At 39.3% G+C, this 20,448-nt stretch overlaps 1 protein-coding gene across 3 annotated transcripts in view; it reads left to right on the top strand.

Moving 5' to 3' along the window:
- Nucleotides 1–423: 423 nt before the first annotated feature.
- The window catches only part of LOC6033084 (poly(A) polymerase type 3), a 32,843-nt gene continuing 12,818 nt past the window's right edge, over nt 424–20,448 (top strand). For 2 of the 3 annotated variants that reach the window (XR_005278121.1, XM_038258957.1), the window contains exons 1-3: nt 424–628; nt 5,929–6,453; nt 19,502–20,398. Coding sequence is in view for 1 of the 3 variants with exons in the window: in XM_038258957.1 (XP_038114885.1) it covers nt 19,666–20,398 (733 nt within the window). In the remaining 2 variants the exon portion in view is untranslated. The remainder of the gene's footprint in view (nt 629–5,928; nt 6,454–19,501; nt 20,399–20,448) is intronic. The other variant, XR_005278122.1, reaches the window with a different exon arrangement.

Here is a 20,448-nt window from a genome sequence, read left to right as displayed (position 1 = left end):
AATTTACGCAGGGCCAATAGAGCTATCTAAGCCCGATCTCACACACACTAGCGCACCATTTGTTTTGCTGGCTGGTACAAAATTTAACCTCACTTTTTTTCGTGTACGTACACGCAATACATGCGCACGTAGATAACTCTATTTCGATAAAGACTTAGTTAACTGGACCTAGCCAAAAGAATTTACTTTTAAAACGAGTATGTTTATTGCACCGTGTTGTGTGAAGAACAAACAGTTGCCCAGTCAATAATATCGAATTCTGAAACGGAATTCAACTCGAATCGTATGCGAACTCCGTTTCAGAATTGATATTGAACTGACTGGGAAATTTAAAAACACTGTCATTTTTGACATGTCGACACAATTTTACCGCTCTTACCGAATGACAAGCATCGCAGCAAAGAACCAGCAGCAAACAAGCAAGAAAGAAAAAGCATCCTTCATCAGAGAGAGGCGAGTGCTGTTTTTGTGTGCGCGGCCATCTTTGCTTTCTGGCCCAGGCCCGTCCGTTCGTCGTCCGCGTCAGAGGGGAAAAAACGGGAATTTGGCCGGGATTTTCGCGTTCCGAGTGTGTGGCTCCGGTGAGAAAGTGGTCCGGCGAGGGCCGTCGAAACGGTGCGACCGAGAGGTGAGTGTCGTTGGGCCTGTGCGGATCGGGAGGGAGTGTTGTTTGGGCTGGGGAAAAAAGTGCGTCGCGAAAGTGGTTCCGGAATGAGTTTTTTTTTCCTTTGCTTGTGTGAACTGGATTGACGACTGCAAAAGCCTTTGCCAAGGATGACGGTTTTCGCTCCGGAAGTGGTGCAATTTGCAAGGTTTCCTGTGAATCTTATGTGGTTGCCAAAGGATTTCATGGAACTTGTTCTTTGCAGGGTTGGGAAGGTTGTTACACCACCACCCCCTTTTACAGTCCCCACCGTTCGGGGTGGTGGTGAAAAATGCATCATTTTTGTTATTGCTGGTGTTTTTCCAGGCAAATGTTGCGTGAATCCCCCAGACGAGAATCGACTGGAAAACGATTCCCACGGCCTACCTTGGTTGAGGAAAAGCACACGTTACACGGCGGCACATAATCCAAAGTGCATTACAATCTGTTTGCATGTGTGTGTGCCCACGTACGTGTGTGTGTGTGTGTTTGTATGTGAAGTTTCAAAGCCTACTTTGAGGAAGAAGATGGGGCTGCAACTCGCGGTTTTACTTTACGTCGCCTGACGGTGCCTCTCTTTGTGCGGTTGGTTTTTGCTTCGTGAAACGTTTGCAGTTTTGCAAGCAGGCGGTGTGGTTCAATGGGGTAGATTCAATAACCCTGCCAAGGCCAGCAATAAAGTAGGTTGCCTCTGTCTCCTTCTCCTCAGTGTTTGGACAAACATGCGAGTAACGTAAAATTTTCTCAGGAAAAATAATACTATAGACAAATCCAGCGAAAGCTCAACGCTGCTTTTTGAAGGTGAGAGATTTGACAGCTCCCATACTAAATGTCTCGATTTTCATACTTTTTGTTAATTTTCTTCTAAAATAAAACACTTAACATATGAAAACTATATATTTTTGGTGCCCAAAATTCCTGCTGAATCGAATGGTGTACTTATCTCAATTGCAAATTTTTCGAACAGTTTTTATTTTGATAATATTCTAGACACATTTTGTGCACCTAATCAATCAATACTTTTATCATAAATAATCATTTTATTGTTTAAAAATTGAGTTTTCCTGAGCTCCCATATTCAAATACATGAAAGCTGTCATTTCTAACACCATTGGCCACCTAGCGGCCATTTCAAACTGGATACGTCTATACTCTTGATTTCGATCCATACATTTTATTAGGGCACCAAATCAAAATGTAAAAAATCGGTATTATTCCACCAATGCGTACCCAAGAATCAGATTGACTTCAAACAATTTCCTATTTAAAAAAATGAAAACCCCGTAAGGGCACATAATAATGTTTACCAAAAATCGGTTATGATGGGCCCCTTCCTATTTCGTAAGTTTTTCGTAGTTGAGAAACTTTTCTAAAGAACTTTTCTAAAGAAACTTTCTTAAAGAGAACTTTTCATGCATTCTTAACACTAATTCACTTCACAACCAAGTTTAATTTACTTATCTCCGGATTCCTTATTTCGAGCCAAACATTTCATTAGGGCACCAAAGCAAAAACCGCGATTCGAGAAAATCGCTTGCAAAAAATGGACAACTTGTTTCAATTCCTATTTAAAAAATAAGCATGACTGATGGTATTTTTACTGATGATTCGATAAAACACACCATTATCCTCAACTCTGCTTTACTGCTTCTTAATTTATGTTGATTTTCGCAACAAAACTCATAATTTTAAAAAATCTCGTTATTAGGCCCTTTTAGCTTTCCAACTGCTGTTCATAATGGGCCCTTTCTAAATGCAATTTCGAAGAGAACTAAAAGGGCACTAAAGCGCTGTCACCCGATTGTTGTTTTGAATGATGTTTATGGACCCTTTTGTTTAGTTAGAAATAATGAGGAATTCAGTGGAAATTTTGATAATTGGTGAAGTTTTATGATCGAATGGAGCAGATAAGGTATGTGAAACATTAAAATTCTTCAAAAGTGTACTGAACAGCAGCCGCGGGCCGTATTCAACATTGTATTTCGACGAAGTTTTTTCTGCAGAAACCCTTGGTGAAACGTTAACCAAACTTTGTTTTGAAGAGAATTAGTGTTAAGAATGTATGAAAAGTTCACTTTATAACATAGAAAGTTCCTTAACCACGAAAAACTAACGAAAAGAAAAGGACACAATTGAACTTTTTTCTGGTTTGGAGTGAACATTGTTATGTGCCCTTTTGTTTTTTTGATTTTTTCAATAGGAAATTGTTTGCTATCAATCTGATTCTTGGAGGGCATGTAGGGAGTGTACTATGGAGTGGAATAGTGGAATAATCCCGAATGTTTACTTTTTGGTTTTGTGCCCTAATGAAATGTTTGGCTCGATTTATCCTCATGGTCTATAACATTTACTTGTAGGTGTTCATTTTCAACGCTACCATAGATTATATATTTTTGGGATACTTAATTAAAGACTCAGAGCAGGATGGCCAGTCAATTCCGGAAATAGAAAAAAAATTTAGAAGTTCGCTAAAAACTCGTAAAAATTAGAAAAAAAAGTCCGGAAAGCCCCCTTTAAGGCTTAGATTTTTACCGATTTCGGTAGTTGAAAAATCGGTAAAGTTTAGATCGGTAAACCATCTGCAAAATGAACAAAATTTTACCGAATTTCGGTTGTACGATGAACAATAATGAACTGCATTACCAAAGTTCGGTTAGTTTTTAACGAATTCTGTAATTTTCAGTTTACCCAAGTTGGGTTGTGAAAAAGAGCCTGCGATTTCGCTACCTTTTTCTAAGTAAGTTTAGCATCAACACTTCCCGTGCTCCTAATCCTTATTCCTGCCCCGGTGAATGGTGGAGATGGAAGCGGCCGGCAATGGATGGCTTTCATGGTGCTGCCTGTCCTGTTCTGGTAGAATTGGTTTTAATTCCTTTAAATCAATCTCTAAGCAACCTGGACAAGACAATCATCACATATACATGACGAAATCTTGTCTGCAACCCGCTAAGATCACCATCTCCATGCGAATGCGAAATTCTGTAATTTTCAGTTTACCGAACTGTTCAGCAGTTGAAAATACGGTAAATTTTACCGAATTCGATAAAAAAAACGTTTGTTTTGATAGTGTGCGTGAGCGCTGTGTAAAAAGTGACAGTTTGTCACTTTTTCCTGGGGTTGAGTGTAGCTCTGTTCTCGTCGAAGGGTGACGAAAAACGAGCGAGAAGCGAGGGCAAATAGAGTTATCTACGTGCGCATGTATTGCGTGTACGTACACGAAGAGTTTTTAGGTTAAAATTTGTACCCGCCAGCAAAAACAAATGGTATGCTAGTGTGCGCGAGATCGGGCTTAGATAACTCTATAAAGAACAAAGGCCGGCCACCAACACTACCGGCAGCGCGTGTAAGCGTTAGCCAGTGGTGCCAGGACACTTCCTATGAAAACACTACTTTTCGTAACCCCCCAAGAAAATTAGACAGTTCGGTATGAGCGCGTTTGACGGTGTGCGCGCTTGAGGTTCTTTGTGGGAAAAAATAAAAAGATCAAAAATATTCAAAAGTTATAATTAAATAAATTAAAAATGTTTATTCAAAAACATTAAACAACAATTATTAATTCTAGAGTTTTTTTTTTTTTAAATGGACCAATAAACCAATTTTTCAGTTTTTGCTTTTTGGGTGTTTTTTAACAACCCTGACTCAAGGCGATTTCAAAAACACCCAAAAAGCAAAAACTTAAAATTTGGTTTATTGGACCTTTTCAAAAAGAAATACTCCAGAATTATAAACAAAATAGAGAAATCAAAATTTAAAATTTCTTCAAAAAATCAGAAACTTAGAAATTTATAAATTCTAAAACTAGAAAAACTAAAATTATAAAATTATGAATTATGTAATAATGAAACAATGAAATAAGGAAATTAGGATGTTAAGAAATTCGGAAATTTGGTAATAAGGAAATTGGGAAATTATGCAATAATTAAATAAAAAAATAAGAAATTTGGATATAAGTAAATTGAGAAATATAGGATATTAGGATATTAAGAAATAAGCAAATCAGAAAATAAGGAAATTTGCTAATTAGGAAATTAAGAAATTAGAAAGTTAGAAAATAAGGATGTGAGGAAATTAGGAAATTTGGTAATAAGAAAATAAGGAAAATAGAAAATTAGAAAATTTTAAAATTAGGATGTTAGAAAATTAGGAAATCAGAAAATGATGAAGCTATGAATTCAGGAAATTTGGTTATTAGGAAATTATGAAATTATGTAATAATGAAATAAAGAAAATAGGAAATAAGAAAATTAGGAAATTTGAATTTTAGGAAATTGAGAAATTTAGGAAATCTAAAAATTTATCAACTAGGATATTAAGTAATTAGGAAATCAAAAAATTAGGAAATTAGGAATTAGGAAATTTGTTATAAAGAAATTTGATTATTAGAAAATAAGGACATTACGAAATTAATGAATTAGGAAAATTAGGATATTCGGAAATAAGAAAATTAGGAAATCAGGAAGCAGAAAAATTATGAAATTAGGAAGTTTGGAAATTTGGAAATTATAAAATAAGGCTGGTACAAATGTTTAAAAGTTTTTCTTTTAATTTTAAATTCCAAAATCCTTAAATTCTTAAACTTTTAAACTTTTAAATTCTTAAATTCTTAGTTTCTTAAATTCTTAAATTCTAAAATTTTAAGATTCTGAAATTTTAAAATTCTTAAATTCTCAAATTTTTAAGACTTATATTTTTTTCAATTCTGCAGAATTTTTATTTTGAATCTTCAAAATAAAGATTTAAAAAATGATTGGAATTTCCTTCATATTTTTTTTGTTACTTGATACACTCAAACCCCGACGGTTTGACACCAACTGTTGTCAAACGAACGGGGTCACGTTTTAGTTTGACACCCCTTTTACACGGAGTTCACACACACACTACCAAACGTTTGTTTTGATAGTGTGCGTGAGTGCCGTGTAAAAAGTCGCAGTTCGTCACTTTTTAGTTTGACTTTGACCAACCAACGGGGTACAAACTAAAAAAGTGTCAAACGAAAAAGTAACCAACCATTGGGGGTTGAGTGTATGAGGTTCTGTAAACGTTGAGAATTACAAAAAGTAATAAAAGTGCCCTCCCTGAAAATGTATTTTTTACATCTGCTTTCGTAAATGTACTCGACCTGCTTTTGCAATTGATTTACAATAAATTTGGCCTTGAAAGGGTCAACTATTCCAAAATTTCGTCACATTTTTGATGTATCCATTTTCCTTCTCTTTCTCTCTTTTTCATGTTTCTCTCATCGCGGTAACCTGATCGACTTAACCGGTGGCGCGTTCGAACAAAAGTGAAACATACAAAACGACTAAAAGTTGGTTATAGTTGTCGAGTGAGCAAAACCCAAACAGCAACAAAAAGCTTGTGGAGTAAATAAGCAAAGTGAAGAAAGTGGTAACAACACGCCGTGAATATATGAGGAAAACAAGTCGTCGCAAAAGGCGAAAAAAGGCAGAAAGCAGAAGCAAGCAAGGAAGGTGGCATTCAAATGTGTCGTTTGGGTTTGCGCAGCAAAAGTGTAGTAAAGTCGCCAGTCGAAAGTTTCGCCCCGAAAAACAGCCAACCGAAGCAGCAGCAACAACAATGATTGTTGTGTGGTGGTGAAAATTTGCTGAATTGTGTTTTTGGAGCTCTTTCTCTTTCTTCCTTAACTTTTTTTTTTGCAATTTGCTTGAACGTAATTTTGTGCAACGATAAGACCCCGGAAGTGTGCGGTGTGGTTCCAGGTGTAAGCACGGGAATCTAGCGAAATATTAACCAGCAAAACAAAGAACCTTCGCTCGAACAGGGTTCAACGACGACGAAGCCAGGCTAGGGTGAGTGTGATGATTGTGCATATTGTGTGTGGTGCCATAACATATACGTTCTGTTGGATCTGTTTTTGGGAATGTTTGCAGCAAATCGGTGGCACTATAATGTTATGGTTCAGGTGAAAATTGTTTGCATGACTCAGTGGAAAGTGAAATCTGAAAGGCGGAGCTTCTTCAAAGAACGATCTTTATTTAACTAGGTCTTGAAAGGGAATGAAAAAGTTTAGTAGAACCTAACACAAGGTTACTACGATCTGTTGATCGTTGATCAACGTGGCGTTGCCAGGGTACGGATTGGCGGTTGCCATCTAACATCCCCGCTCAAACGCACAATCCGAACTGACCGGAACGCTACATAATTCGCCAACGCAAACAGTAAACGTACGACTTGATTTTGGTCACCGGTGTGTTCGTTCCTTTGTAATCGAAGCCACGTCCTTGTGAGCAGCTTTTCTCCACCAAGTGCAAATTGAACCGGTCCACGTTGCCGGTCTCGTCTTTCTCGAACTTGAAATCTTTTGCCAATCGACGATGTTCTCCTCCAGCGGCTTTGGCACGAACCTGGTCTTCTTCCAGTGGATCCAGCCAGAACGCCGTTTCGAGGCATCAGTCGTCGACTGCAGGTTCTTCGCAACTGCCTCTGTGTTCCGTGCACAAGCCAACACTACGTCGTCAGTGCCCTCGGTGAAATCTGTGAATTGTCCACCAGCAGTATTGCTGCCAAATTGCATGCAACAGTTAAGGAACTTACCCGAGGTTCTGCGCTCCCGTTCGCTGTGCCTCGTGGACCCTTCTGCTGGGCAGTGGCCACGTTCTGGTTGCGAAGGGAGCGCTCCGGGAAGTCCTTCCTCGTCCTCGTCTTCCGTCAGCTTCGCAATGTCGAGCTGTCGTCCAGCCAGACCAGCGGTGAGCTCTTGTACGCTCTCGCCATCTTGAACATCAGCAGCCGTCTCCTCCTCAACCGATTCTTCATCAACAGGTTCCTTGTCTTGGCTCAAGCGGCTTTGCGGTTTTGGCTTCCAAGCCATCATTGCAGTAGCATGGATGCCACCGCCAACAGCACCATCTCGGCGGAAAACGTCCAACGCGTACAGCTGTCCAGATCGGCGTCCACTGCCGACCACACGCTTTCCCTTCTCGATGGACACCTTTCCACCGACGAACTTTACAGCCATCCCAACGTCTTCAAGCCGTCGAACAGAAAACAGGTTGCATCGAAGCTCGGGCACGTACAATACATCGTTGACCACTGCCGGCAGCCACTTTCCCTTGACCAGCATCGTCACTCGTACAGTGCCGACCGATTCTGCTACTAGTGATTGGCCAGACTTGGCCACGGCAATCCGCACCTCTCGATTCAGCGGTCGCAGCTCCTCAAAGAGAGACTTGTCTTGCACCATGTGAGCCGTTGCTCCGGAATCCAGGTACCACTCGATTCGTCCGTTCATCGCAGCAGGCGACGCCGAAAAAACACCAGCGTTGTCCGTAGCAACACCAAACGCGATCTCGTTTTCGGCCGTCACATTGGCTCCACTTTTCACGTTTCGGGTGGACTTACCGGACCTGAATCCAGACTCCTCTACCGGTTCCCATCCGTCCAGCCGTCCATTGGGACAATCTGCTCGCTTGTGACCGGGCCGGCCGCATTCAAAACACCTTATCTCTCGTCTCTTGCTGGCGAACGCAGACTCACCCGACTCGCCTTCACATTGATCCTCCGGGGCAGCTTGCACGTTCCGCTTGACCTGCTCGTCCAGGATCCTTTTCTTGACGTACTCGAGCGTCAAGTCCTTTGGCTCGATCGTCTCCACCGCTGTGATAAGCGCGTCAAACGATCGTGGGAGAGCCAACAGCAGTTGGCAAACGACATCTTCCTTTTCCAGCTTGACTCCAGCCGCCTTCAGTTCGCGTAGCACCTTCTCAAATCGCTGCAGGAACGCCGGAACATCGCCTCCCTCGGCCAAACGTAGCTCTTGAAACTGCTTCTTCAAGAAGAGCTTCCCCGCGATCCCGACGCGTTCGAACACGTCGCGCAGCGCGTCCCAGGTCTCCTTGGCCGTCCGTGCGTCCTTCACGTGGTCGAGCTGGTCCTCAGCGATTCGGTTGACCAGCAGATTTCGGCAGCTTCGATCCTTGGCCACCCGTTCCACCCGCAGCGCTCGCTTCCTCTGCTTCTCGTTCGCCGAGTCCGATTCCAACTCCGCCAGACCCGCCAGGTCCAAGGGCGCTTTAACGCAGTGCAGCAAACCCTTGTCCTCAAGCAGGACCTCCATTCGGAACTTCCAGTTCCCGTAGTTCTTCCCTTCCAGGAGCCAGACCTTTTCTTCAGCCATCTTCCGCTTCCGCCAAGGAAAACTTCTTCAGAAAACTTCAATCTTCTTGAACGTAATCTGGGCCCATAACCTGAAAGGCGGAGCTTCTTCAAAGAACGATCTTTATTTAACTAGGTCTTGAAAGGGAATGAAAAAGTTTAGTAGAACCTAACACAAGGTTACTACGATCTGTTGATCGTTGATCAACGTGGCGTTGCCAGGGTACGGATTGGCGGTTGCCATCTAACAAAATCGACGCCAACATTTCAAAAAGCATCATGTACAAACCGTGCGTTTTGAGAAAAACGCATTTGAATGTTGAGCATTGTTTTTCAAGTCCCATTTTAATAAAGAAGCAAAAGAAGATGTTCTAATGATAACAAACTATGAAAAACGTTGTAACGTAACTTCCTTTGTTAAACGTGTTAGACCAACTAATTTCTTTTAAAATATGTATGTATGTATGTATGATCTCCATACCCGCAAGCAACTTGGACCTGGAATCGATGTTAGCGCTAGGTGAACAAGCCAATCATCTTTTACTCCATAATCTGTAAACCCACGTGCACATGTTTTTTTTTGCACGAATTTTAGTGCTACAAATACCCGCGCTAATGATACAAATAATCCGCTGTTCCCACCCCAAGCACCGGAAATTTGTAGCGGGTGTAGGGACACTTCGCATAGACGCCCTTGCTCCCATCACGTCACTAAAGGTATGGAGCGACGAGAACATAATAAGCATGCTCCCCTTGCAATCCACACCCACAGCGAACGATCACAAGCGAACGATACACAATTTTGCAACAAATATTCAACGAAAAAACGACTGCGAAAATGTTTGACGTCCTTCTCCGAGCGTATGTTACTTCGATTCCTTCATTATTTGATTTCTTTTAAAGACGGAAAAAAACCGTTACTACACCGAAGACTACTTTTAAATTATTTGTATTTTTCTTAATAAATACAAAAAATGTTAATTAGGTAGTTCAAAAAAAGTGTATACAACGTCTAGAATTTTAGGGTTTGTTCAAATATTACGTCTAGAGTTTTACGGAATTAAAGACAAATTTTAATTTACAAAATTTAATTTACTTTTTTCACTTTTACCATCTTCTTAGAGAAAGTTTCCTAAAATCCTATAAAATTTTCCTATTCTGAAATTTCTTATAGGTTTTGATCCGGGGAGCAACTTAGTAGAACATCGCAAAGCGCTAGGAAAAGATCCCGAAAAGATACACCGAATGTAACGAATCAAAATCTACAAGAAATTTCAGAAAAGGAGAATTTTATAGGATTTTGTTGGGTTTTTGGGAAACTTTCTCTTAGAAGATGGTAAATGTGAAAATTCTCTATACTAAATTAATTAAAGTTCCATTCTAAATTCACAAACCCACTAAACGTTAACCAAATGAGCCCAAATTTTCAATACACTTTTGTCTTTTTCATACATCAATGAACCACACTATTGTACGCTACTGTACTTGAGCCAAAATATGTAGGGTATATGGCCCTATTTTGGACCTACTATGCAAAGCGTCAACATATTTCGCATAGTTCTCAGGAACGGTCTAACTAATTTGGCTCGTTTCAGGATTGTTTTGTGCATTAATTTATGCTTAACAAAGTGTACTATTGAAAATTTAAAATAATTTAACCATTCCATTGTAATAAGCATTTCAAGTAAAACATTTTTGGATGCTTTTGGACTTATTGAATGTATTTTGGAGACATCGCTGAACCTATTTTGGACCCACACTCTGATTGGTTGAAATTTGGACAACTCAAATTGCGGCGTGCGGCGGCAACACGCACACTTACAAAAACTCGGTTTGATAAACCAAAGGACCTATCCACGACTATAATTGGGTACTAAAGCCCTATGTCAATATTTTTGTACAACGGTAAAAAACACGATTAAAAACCATTTCTGATCCCTTTTTTTCATTTTAATGCAAAATTTTTTTTGGCAAGACGACATTTTTTCGATGGATCAACTATGGTCTCCTTGGAACGAACTGTCAAGTAGGAGCTTTTCTGTCAAGAAGGACTGCGAGGCTATTTTTTTAAAATTGATTTAAAAATCCATTTTAAACTCTTTGTGGTCGTACAAAGGGTCATCTACTCAGAATAATGAGCTTCATCGCTGTAAACTATAATATCAGCAATCTGAGCTTCATTTTAGGACCCAATTTGGAAAATATTTATTTCAGAAATTAAACAGTTATGATGAAACAATGGATTTGAATTTGAAAACGTGTTTTAATAATTTTGAATGGAAACTCTCGCATCTTTAGCAGGTCTCTGTCCTTTTTACAATTTGCATATTCTTACGACCTAATTGTTCAAGCATTAAAGCATAAAAGACAACCCGTTATTACTCGCAATAAAAACAGCTTATCTTAAAATTAAATGAATGACACAGATACATAACAAGTTACAATGAAAAAAGGTTCTAAATTTTGCGCAGAGCTTAAGTTCAAATATGATTAAACAATGAAGAAGTTTTAAAGGGAGATTATAGCTTGTAACTTGGTGTGAAACTTTCTCATCTGTCATGTTAAACTTTACAGTTGCTTGACAAAAAGTTTAACTACATGTTGCACTTTAAAAACAATGTAATATTTGAAAAAAATCTTTGTTTGAATACCAGGGTGCCTTTGATAGTCATAGTTTGTCTTGTTAAAAGCAGATTTGAGGTTTTCAAACATTATTTTTACTTCGAACTTACCATCACTTAGGTTGCTGATATAATTTTTAAGAAAATCATTTATGTCAATACTCGGTTAATTATGTTTATAAGCTTTTTTAAAATAATACATATAAATTTTAGGTAATATTGTTAAAAATTCAGAACTTTTCCTGAAATTCGTTGAAACTAGTTTTGTTTATTAAATTATGGATTTATATTACATGTATAACTGAATTTGAAGAATTAATCAAAAGTTTTCACATTTTATATGAAATTTGTTTTACTAGAAATGCCTTTAAATTATGAGATTTTTTTAAAATCATGTTCATTGAAAAAATCATGACACGTTGAGAAGATTAAAATAATGCTATATATCAACATTTTCTTAGTTATAGTTAACTAACTTTTTAAACTTTTCAAAATTTCATGAAAAGTTCTTCATGAGGTTTTTTGAGCACTTCTCTACCACGGTCAGTATGATTCCATACCATTCCGTACGTATTCAATTTTTACTCTTCATTTTGCGGAAAATATCTAACCTATCAAAGTCACCCCGGCTATATGTCTCAAATCATAAAATTCATAATGTTAACATCGCATGCTCCTCTTATGCTTATTTTTTTTCGAAGATTTATATTTTTCTAACTGGTTTAATTGTGATTCTAACGTGATTTTAAAAGTGTAATTTACTATAAACCAACGCTGCCAATGGTGAAAAAATTCGTTATACCTTTTTTTTCAAAAATTATACATTGATAAATATTGAAAAATCAGATAAAACTTGCAAAAAATATATTTTCCATATGTATATTCTCTGATTAGTTAGCAATACGTCTTAAAAGCCATCTCGATCTTCGACACATATTGATTTTTTTTCTTAACCAAACCAAATTTTGTTTGTTTTCCACTAAAGAGCATTTAAAAGACGTGCAGATGATAATTCAAAGCATTTTTTTATTTATAATTCGTAAATTGATCGAGAACTAATCAAAAATTGATTTGTTTACAACTAGCGCTTAGGATCTTTTTAAAACTAACTCAAGTTTTTTTTTAAATTAAATTCATACGACTTTTTCAAAAACCACTCGTAAGCGATGTTGACAGCTCCTGTCACGGTGACAGCTGACGATTTAATGAACTAGACCCTTTAGGTTTTTCAATCGTTTCCCCTTCAATTCCAACAGGGTAGCCAGTTTGCATTTTTTGAAGCAAAAATTAAAAATATATGCGGCTAAATTGGTGATAATGATGTTAAGACAAAAATAAATCAACATCAGTTTAAATTTTAGGATACTTTGCAATCGGTCCTAACAATCATCTAAATCTCTAGCATCAATTTGCATTTTTATCGTTTAAAAAACATATTTACATTGTTTCTGTCAATCATTTGCTTTTTAAAGCTTAGATTTCATTCAAATAATTACAGTAAAGAAATTCAATTCAAAATATTAAATTAAAAAATTTCAATCAATTTCAATGAAATATCGAAATAAATTGATAAACAAAACTGGCAACACCTTGTTATGCATGTGTTGGTGATAGCCTTGAACCGACGGCAAAGTAGCTCCAAAAACTGATCTAACGCGGCTGATTTGAAAAAATATTTTTAAATGAGTTTTTTTCGATAATAGAATAGTTATTTCAATGGTTTAGTGACGGAAAACCAGAAAGAATTAAATAAACAACAGTTACATTGCTCGGAAACCGGACGAAATTGCTTGGTGTCAGTGCAAAACAGAAAAAATCATCAAGGTGTCGCGAGCCAAATCTGATAAGCAATGAGGCCGGAATTTTTGGACCTAATCGATGTGCTAGGAAAATGAAAGGAAGTTCGAATGGCGTTGGAAAAAGTGGCTGAAAAAGCGGAAATAATCAAAAATGTTAACATTTTTGGAAGAGATAAGATACAAAACGATCCTGCCTACACTTTCTGTTGGTTGGATTCAGTGAATTCGTACTTTAAAAGCCTGAACTACATCGATTAATAAAAATAGGTCCAAAATAGGTACTAGGTCCAAAATAGGGTCATATACCCTACAGTCATCCCGCATTTTCGGAACGGTTTTATCCCTTATCCCCAAATCCCACATTCCCGAATCCCATATATCCGAAAATCATTTCCCCGAAAGTGCCACTTCCCAGAAAATCATTTTCCCAAAAATTCCATACCCCCGAAAGTCATTTACCTGGATGGCCATTTTACCGAACTGTCGTTTTCCCGAATTTACATATAACCAAATGGTTACTTCCCCAAAAATTAAATTGTCCCGAATGATAACCTAGATATAAAATAAATTGTTTTTAGGGATATTTTTTGCAAATGTATGTCCTTAATATTAAATTCTCCTACGTGTGTTTTTAAATATGAAAAAAAAAAAACAAATAACCGTAGAAGGCCATTCATAAACCACGCGGACACTTAAAGAGTGCGGGGTATTGAGATCATCCACGTTCCATAAAAAAGTTTTTTTTTTTTGAATGGGGAATTTTCAGCACAGGACAATTTTCCAAAACGGTATCCACGTGGTAAGGATTGCACAGCAACGATATCGTTATGCGACGACTCCATGCTTTAACTGAACTGATTTGTCTTTATCAATATTGGCTGGTTTATAAAAGCTTTGAACATTTTTTTTCTTATTTTTTACGTCAATCTCAAATTCAAATTCTGCGACCAACCCTTTTAAGTCAAATCTAAATAGTTGATTATTGAAAATCCCTGAAATCCCTTTGGCCAGACACTTACATCAATTTTCAGGCAGTGTCAAGTTAGCACGAGACGACATTTATCGGTTTTTATTGAATAACTCAGGATTGAAATCGAATTTCGGGTATCTGTGTAGGATAAAAGATGAGGCATTGTGAGCTGCACAAAATGGCGTTCTTAACTCGATTTTAAAACATTATTTTCGTCATTTTATTTAAGAAAAACAAACATAACTTCTTTTGAAATCACAAACGTCTATATCACCCTGCTGTCATTGGAGGGGAAGCTTTGTTATGATTCGTTGTTCTTCGCCGAATGTACATGGCGCTTTTTGCAAGTGGAGGGGAAGTTTTGTTATAATTAGGTTTTACGCCGACTCGGTTTTGAGGTTAGAAATTTGACAGCTTAGCTGCACTGTTTACATTTTTTGCACGTGTGTCTCTGTAAAAATGTGTGTGCGTGCGCGCTCGTGACGTCACGCTGTAAAACCTAATTCATTTTTCGTCAGCAAATGCGTCTTTTCATGATGCTTTTTTTTCGTCACGAGGTTCATGAACAGTCATCCCTCATATTCGCAACAGTTTACAGATCGGCCAATGTTCAAAAAATCATATCAAATCAGTAATTTGACTTAATGATTTGCTTTTACCTTCATTTGAAAGCTTTTCATGCGATTTTTCGAATGATCTCGAAGTGAAGTTTTTTGTTCAAAAAGTTTTACTTTTTTTAGTAAAATAGCAAGAAAATGTCCAAATAAAGGTCCTAAAAATAGTAGGGTCGACAGAAAAGCTGCATTTGGCATGCAATTGACAAATAATCACAAAAGTGTTCCGAATTTGTGGGTGTTCCGAATATGTGGGATGACTGTAGTCTTTTATTTGACAGATTGGCAGGGCTATATAAACAGGCACTGCTGATTTTTTGGTGGAGACGTAGCTTATAGAGCTTTATGACGTTTCGCGTACAAACACTAGCGCACCATTTGATTTTGCTGGCCGGACAAAATTTAACCTCACTTTTTTTCGTGTACGTACACGCAATACATGCGCACGTAAATAACTCTATTAGGAGTACTTTCAGAATATGCAATAACCCAAATAGTGTCAAAATGTACATGATGTCTTTTGAAATGTTGCCATCGATTTGCCATAGTCGGAGTTTTTGTTGAATTCGGTGGAGTCAGTTCTTTTTGAAAGGCAGTTGGAGTAACTCAATCTCAGAATCCGCAGTTCGAATCCTTTAACTCCGCAGACTTAACAAAATATTCAAAATTCAGGTGAAGCTCGGAATTTTTCGAACGTTCAATTGTGGACATGATACTGCATTGATCGCTACTTCCCCGACCCCAATCAGGCGGGCATGCGCGCGCGGTTCTGGGCCACGGACATACCCGCCTGTCCTGGTTCGGGGAAGTGGCGTTCGGGGAATTGGCCGTTTGGGGATATGGTCATTCGGGAAAATTATTTTCAGGGATGTGGAAAATTAGACGAAGTCGCCATTTGGGGAAATGTCTTTTCGGGAATGTGGGTTTCGGGGAAATGTCATACACTCCAACCCCGATGGTTTGACACCAACTGTTGTGAAAACGAACGGGGTCACTTTTTAGTTTGACGCCCCTTTTACACGGAGTTCACACACACACTACCAAACGTTTGTTTTGATAGTGTGCGTGAGCGCCGTGTAAAATGTGACAGTTCGTCACTTTTTGCCTTCCTCACCTCACTAAGGCAAGGCTATAAAATCACTCGAAAAATTAACTTCTCAAATACGACTCCTAGATATACCTTCACGTATCGAGAAATTAAAAGTGCAACATGGAGTTAAACTTTCTGTCAAGCTGCTGTGAAGTTTTCCATAACACTTGCGAAAGTTTCACTCCATGTTACCGGCTCACATCTCTCTTTTTAATTTCTCGATACCTATCGACTCAGAATCAAATTCTGAACAAATGTCTGTGGAGATGTGTGTAGACATGATTTTTTTTCCACACGATTATCTCAGAACTGGCTGAACCGATTTTGGCCGGATCCGTCTTATTCTGTTCGTTTTGGGGTCCCCTAAGACCCTACTAAATTTTATTCTATTTAGTTAAGTATTCAAAAAGTTATGCCAAGAAAAAGATTTTTGTAGATACAAAAAAGGGTGATTTTTTGCCTAACCTCAAAAGGTCGGGTCTTTTTGTTTACGTGCGAGAGTCGCGCCAGATGCGAAACGCCCGGTTGCCACATTGCTTCAAATGAGAGTCTGCATGTTTTCTGGAAAAGTCTGTATCAGGTATATATTTTTTTCATAAACTTATTTTCATTATTACTTTGTAAATGTGAGGAAGGCACCACCCACCTAATGGTGGATTTAGAAACGTTTTAGTTTGACTTTGACCAACCAACGGGGTACAAACTAAAAAAGTGTCAAACGCAAAAGTGACCGACCACCGGGGGTTGAGTGTAGATTCATTCGGAATAGTTTACAGATCGGCCATTGTTCCAACTAACATAGAAAATCTATAATTCTAGATTATATTTTCAAAAAGTCCTATCTGCATAGGAAACCCATGACGGATAGGTTGTTTGAAAATTTAATTTTAAATTGAACCTTCATATGAAAGCTTTTCTTGTGATCTTTTTATTGAGATAATAGAAAAAAAAAACATTACTTAATCTACCTTTAGGTGGTTGGTGCCTTCCTCACATTCATAAAGTCAATACATTCAGTAAAAAGAGCAACATTCCCCCTTAACATATTTAACACATCAACTTTATTATAACTCATTTTTTATAGGTCTCGCAGACCTTCAATATTTCTGGCTAATCTTTCTAAGCAAATTTTTTTATCACAATATCTGAGATCTGGCCTCCAAAAAGTGCATAAATAACACTTAAGTGCTAATAACTTTTGATAGGGTTGTCAGATCCCTGATTTTTAGGCTCATTTGAAAGGTCTTTCGATTATCTCACTAACGACAGGTCGCATTATGGTCCCGGACATCATTTTCATTGAAATATCTGAGATCCGGCCTCCAAAAAGTGTATAAATAACACTTAAGTGCTAATAACTTTTGATATGTTCATCAGATCTTCAATGTTTTGGGCTCATTGGAAAGATCTTTTCAATACCTTTCTGAAAATGTATAACATGATAGGGTTTCTTGCAAAAACCACCCTTTTTACAATCTTCCGGACATACGCCAAAATCGTTTTTTTAGCATAACTTTTGAAGTACTTAACTAAACTTGCTGATTTTAAATAGAGACCTATGGGACCCCAAGATGGATCGAATGAGACTAATACGGTCAAAATCCGTTCATCCAGTCCGGAGATAATCGAGTGACAATTTTTTTGTCCACCCACATACACACATCCGCACAGACATTTGCTCAGAATTTGATTCTGAGTCGATATGTATACGTGAAGGTGGGTCTACAAGCTCGGAATATTAAGTTCATTTTTCGAGTGATTTTATAGCCTTGCCTCAGTGAGGTGAGGAAGGCAAAAAAACAAAAAAGACAACGAAAAAAGTTTTTTTTTCTGGGACTTCGAAAATGGAGTCTGGACTATTTGCCCTCCAAATTTCACAACGATTAAGCATATTTTGCTAAGTACAATAACCCTTTGTATGACAGCAAAGGGGATAAACATGGATTTTTAATTTTTTTTTCGGTTGTACATATAAATTGGCATAGGCTTATTGGTTTTAGGACCCTATTGTCAAAATATTGGTTTTTAGTCACATTTAGGTTTTTACTAAAGATTCTATGAAAAAAAAAATCAAATTTTCCATTGTCTTGTACTATTGTCATTGTCTGGTACCAAAAAAGAAGATCCTGGTGATTTCGGGATAACTCCTATCGGGAATCTAGTCAGCTTAAGGTGTCTTAGTTTCAGTCGCTTAGCATTCGCCAGCCAAAACGGACGCTTTTTGCGTTTCGTGCTCTGTTCGCTTAACATTGTGAGACGGTTACGACCCTAGGTCGTTGCTTATTCGTGTTCGGAACCAGCTAATAAAGCTCATCTACGATGCCAAGTTATCGACAAAATTCCCTGGTAGTCGATTTGAACGTGCTACCATCGATTCCAGACATCGAAACGATTCGAAAGTTTCTTACCAATGATGTGGCACTTGATTTCTCCAAAGTGCGCAACCTGCAATTGAACATTTCGATGAATCAAGTGATCATCGAAATGGCCACGCCGGATCAAGCTGCTGAAATTGCTGGCACCCACAGTGCTAAACACTGTTTCATCTACGAGAAGAAGAAGTTCTACATTCCACTTTACGTGGAGGACGATTCAACGCCGGTGAAGGTCCATGATCTGCCACCCAACATGCCTAATCATCTGATTGCTGAGCAATTGCAACAATACGGCAAGGTCATGTCGATCCACGATGAGGTTTGGCGTGACTTTTTTCCTGGCATCCCAAATGGTGTCAGAGTTGTCCGGATTAAGCTCGAAAAGCCGATTCCGTCGTTTTTGAAAATTGATGGTCTTTTGGCTTACATTGTGTATCCCAACCAGAAGAAGACATGCCGCCATTGCTCCCGAAAATTGCACCCGGGACAAAAATGCACTTCTACAAAGACGAAGGTGACAACAAGCTGCAGTACTCCACTAGACGCAGACCAAACGAAGATCGTGAACAACAAAGAAGCTCCAATCACCACCACATTGTACTCATCATCCAACTACACCCAAATACGCGATATTGAAGCTGACCACTGGAACTACAAAGAACAACGCGAGAAACAACAAATACAGCAACAATTTATCACCAGCCCAGCAAAGACAATTGCTAACAAATTGGTGGCAAACGAGTGGACTATACAAAAACCGAAACCGAAGAGGAGATTGACGAAAATAGTTTGACGTGGGACTACGTCCAGTTGAATTCAAGTGACAAACTTTGTAAAAATAAACACTTGGCCGAAATATGTCTAACAAAGGCCAGTTAGCTAATTAAAAAAAAAAAAAAAAAAAAAAGGTGTCTTAGTTTTCGCACTGCCTCATATTCTGGATACAGACTAAGTACATTCATACAATTCAGCTCTGTGTGGGTACCGAAAATTCAAATTTGAACCACCCTATACATAATTCATACATACATAACTAAAAGACCGTCCTAAAGCCGTTTTTGCCTGGACATATCCTAATTGTCTTCTTCAGTTTATAATATAACTGGCATGTATCATGTATGATCCTGTTGAAAGGATTCTGCCTGGCTGCGAAGATGTTTGATCTACCTATTGCTTGGTATAAAACGCCGTTGTTACCCACCGTAACGCAACATTCCCAAAAACTGCTACCGCTCCATAAGTCACTCTAACAATGACCATTCATCCTCCCGCAGCGAATACCACCGATGAGTCTGAGGTCAACCGGCGCGCGGTGCGGTCAAACCAAAGCAAATCTACTACAACTACTACTATAAGGCAGCACTTTATCACTGGCCGTCCAATCCTTTCCGAATCGCTCCGTGGGTTCGTGGCCGCGAATCAGCAGCCTGCAGCAGCCATGTGGAGTTCAAGTAATGGGTCGGGAGGAGGTGGTGGCGCTTCTGCGGCGGCGGCGGCGGCAGCTGCAGCGACAACTGGCAGCAACAAAACTCTGGGCATGACGTCGGCCATCAGCTTGGCGGAACCGAAGCCGGAAGACCACACCAAGACGGTGGAGCTGCAGAAGGCGCTCGAGCCGTACAACGTGTTCGAGGACGAGTCCGAGCTGAACCACCGGATGGAGATTCTGTCCAAGCTGAACACGCTGGTCAAGCAGTGGGTGCGCGACGTGTCCATCTCGAAGAACATGCCGGAAGCGCTGGCCGAGAAGCTCGGCGGGAAGATCTACACGTTCGGGTCGTACCGGCTGGGCGTGCACCACAAGGGGGCGGATATTGACGCGCTGTGCGTGGCGCCGCGCAACATCGAACGGCAGGACTACTTTGGGTCGTTCTTCGAGCTGCTGAAGAAACAGCCCGAGGTGACGGAGTGCCGGGCCGTCGAGGAGGCGTTCGTGCCGGTCATCAAGATGAACTTTGACGGGATCGAGATTGATTTGCTGTTTGCGCGGTTGGCGCTGAAGGAGATTCCGGACAACTTTGACCTGCGCGACGATATGCTGCTGAAGAATCTGGACCCCAAGTCGGTGCGCAGTCTGAACGGGTGCCGCGTCACGGACGAGATCCTGCGGCTGGTGCCGAACATTGACAACTTTCGGCTGGCGCTGCGCTCGATCAAGCTGTGGGCGAAGAGTGAGTGGTGGCTTTGGTTGGTGTCTTGTGGGCTTTTTTTTTTGTTAATT

This window comes from Culex quinquefasciatus, chromosome 3, assembly GCF_015732765.1.
Source record: "Culex quinquefasciatus strain JHB chromosome 3, VPISU_Cqui_1.0_pri_paternal, whole genome shotgun sequence".
In the NCBI taxonomy this organism is placed as follows: domain Eukaryota; kingdom Metazoa; phylum Arthropoda; class Insecta; order Diptera; family Culicidae; genus Culex; species Culex quinquefasciatus.
Note: the sequence above shows the minus strand (reverse complement) of the source record. Positions and strands in the feature narration are given on the sequence as shown.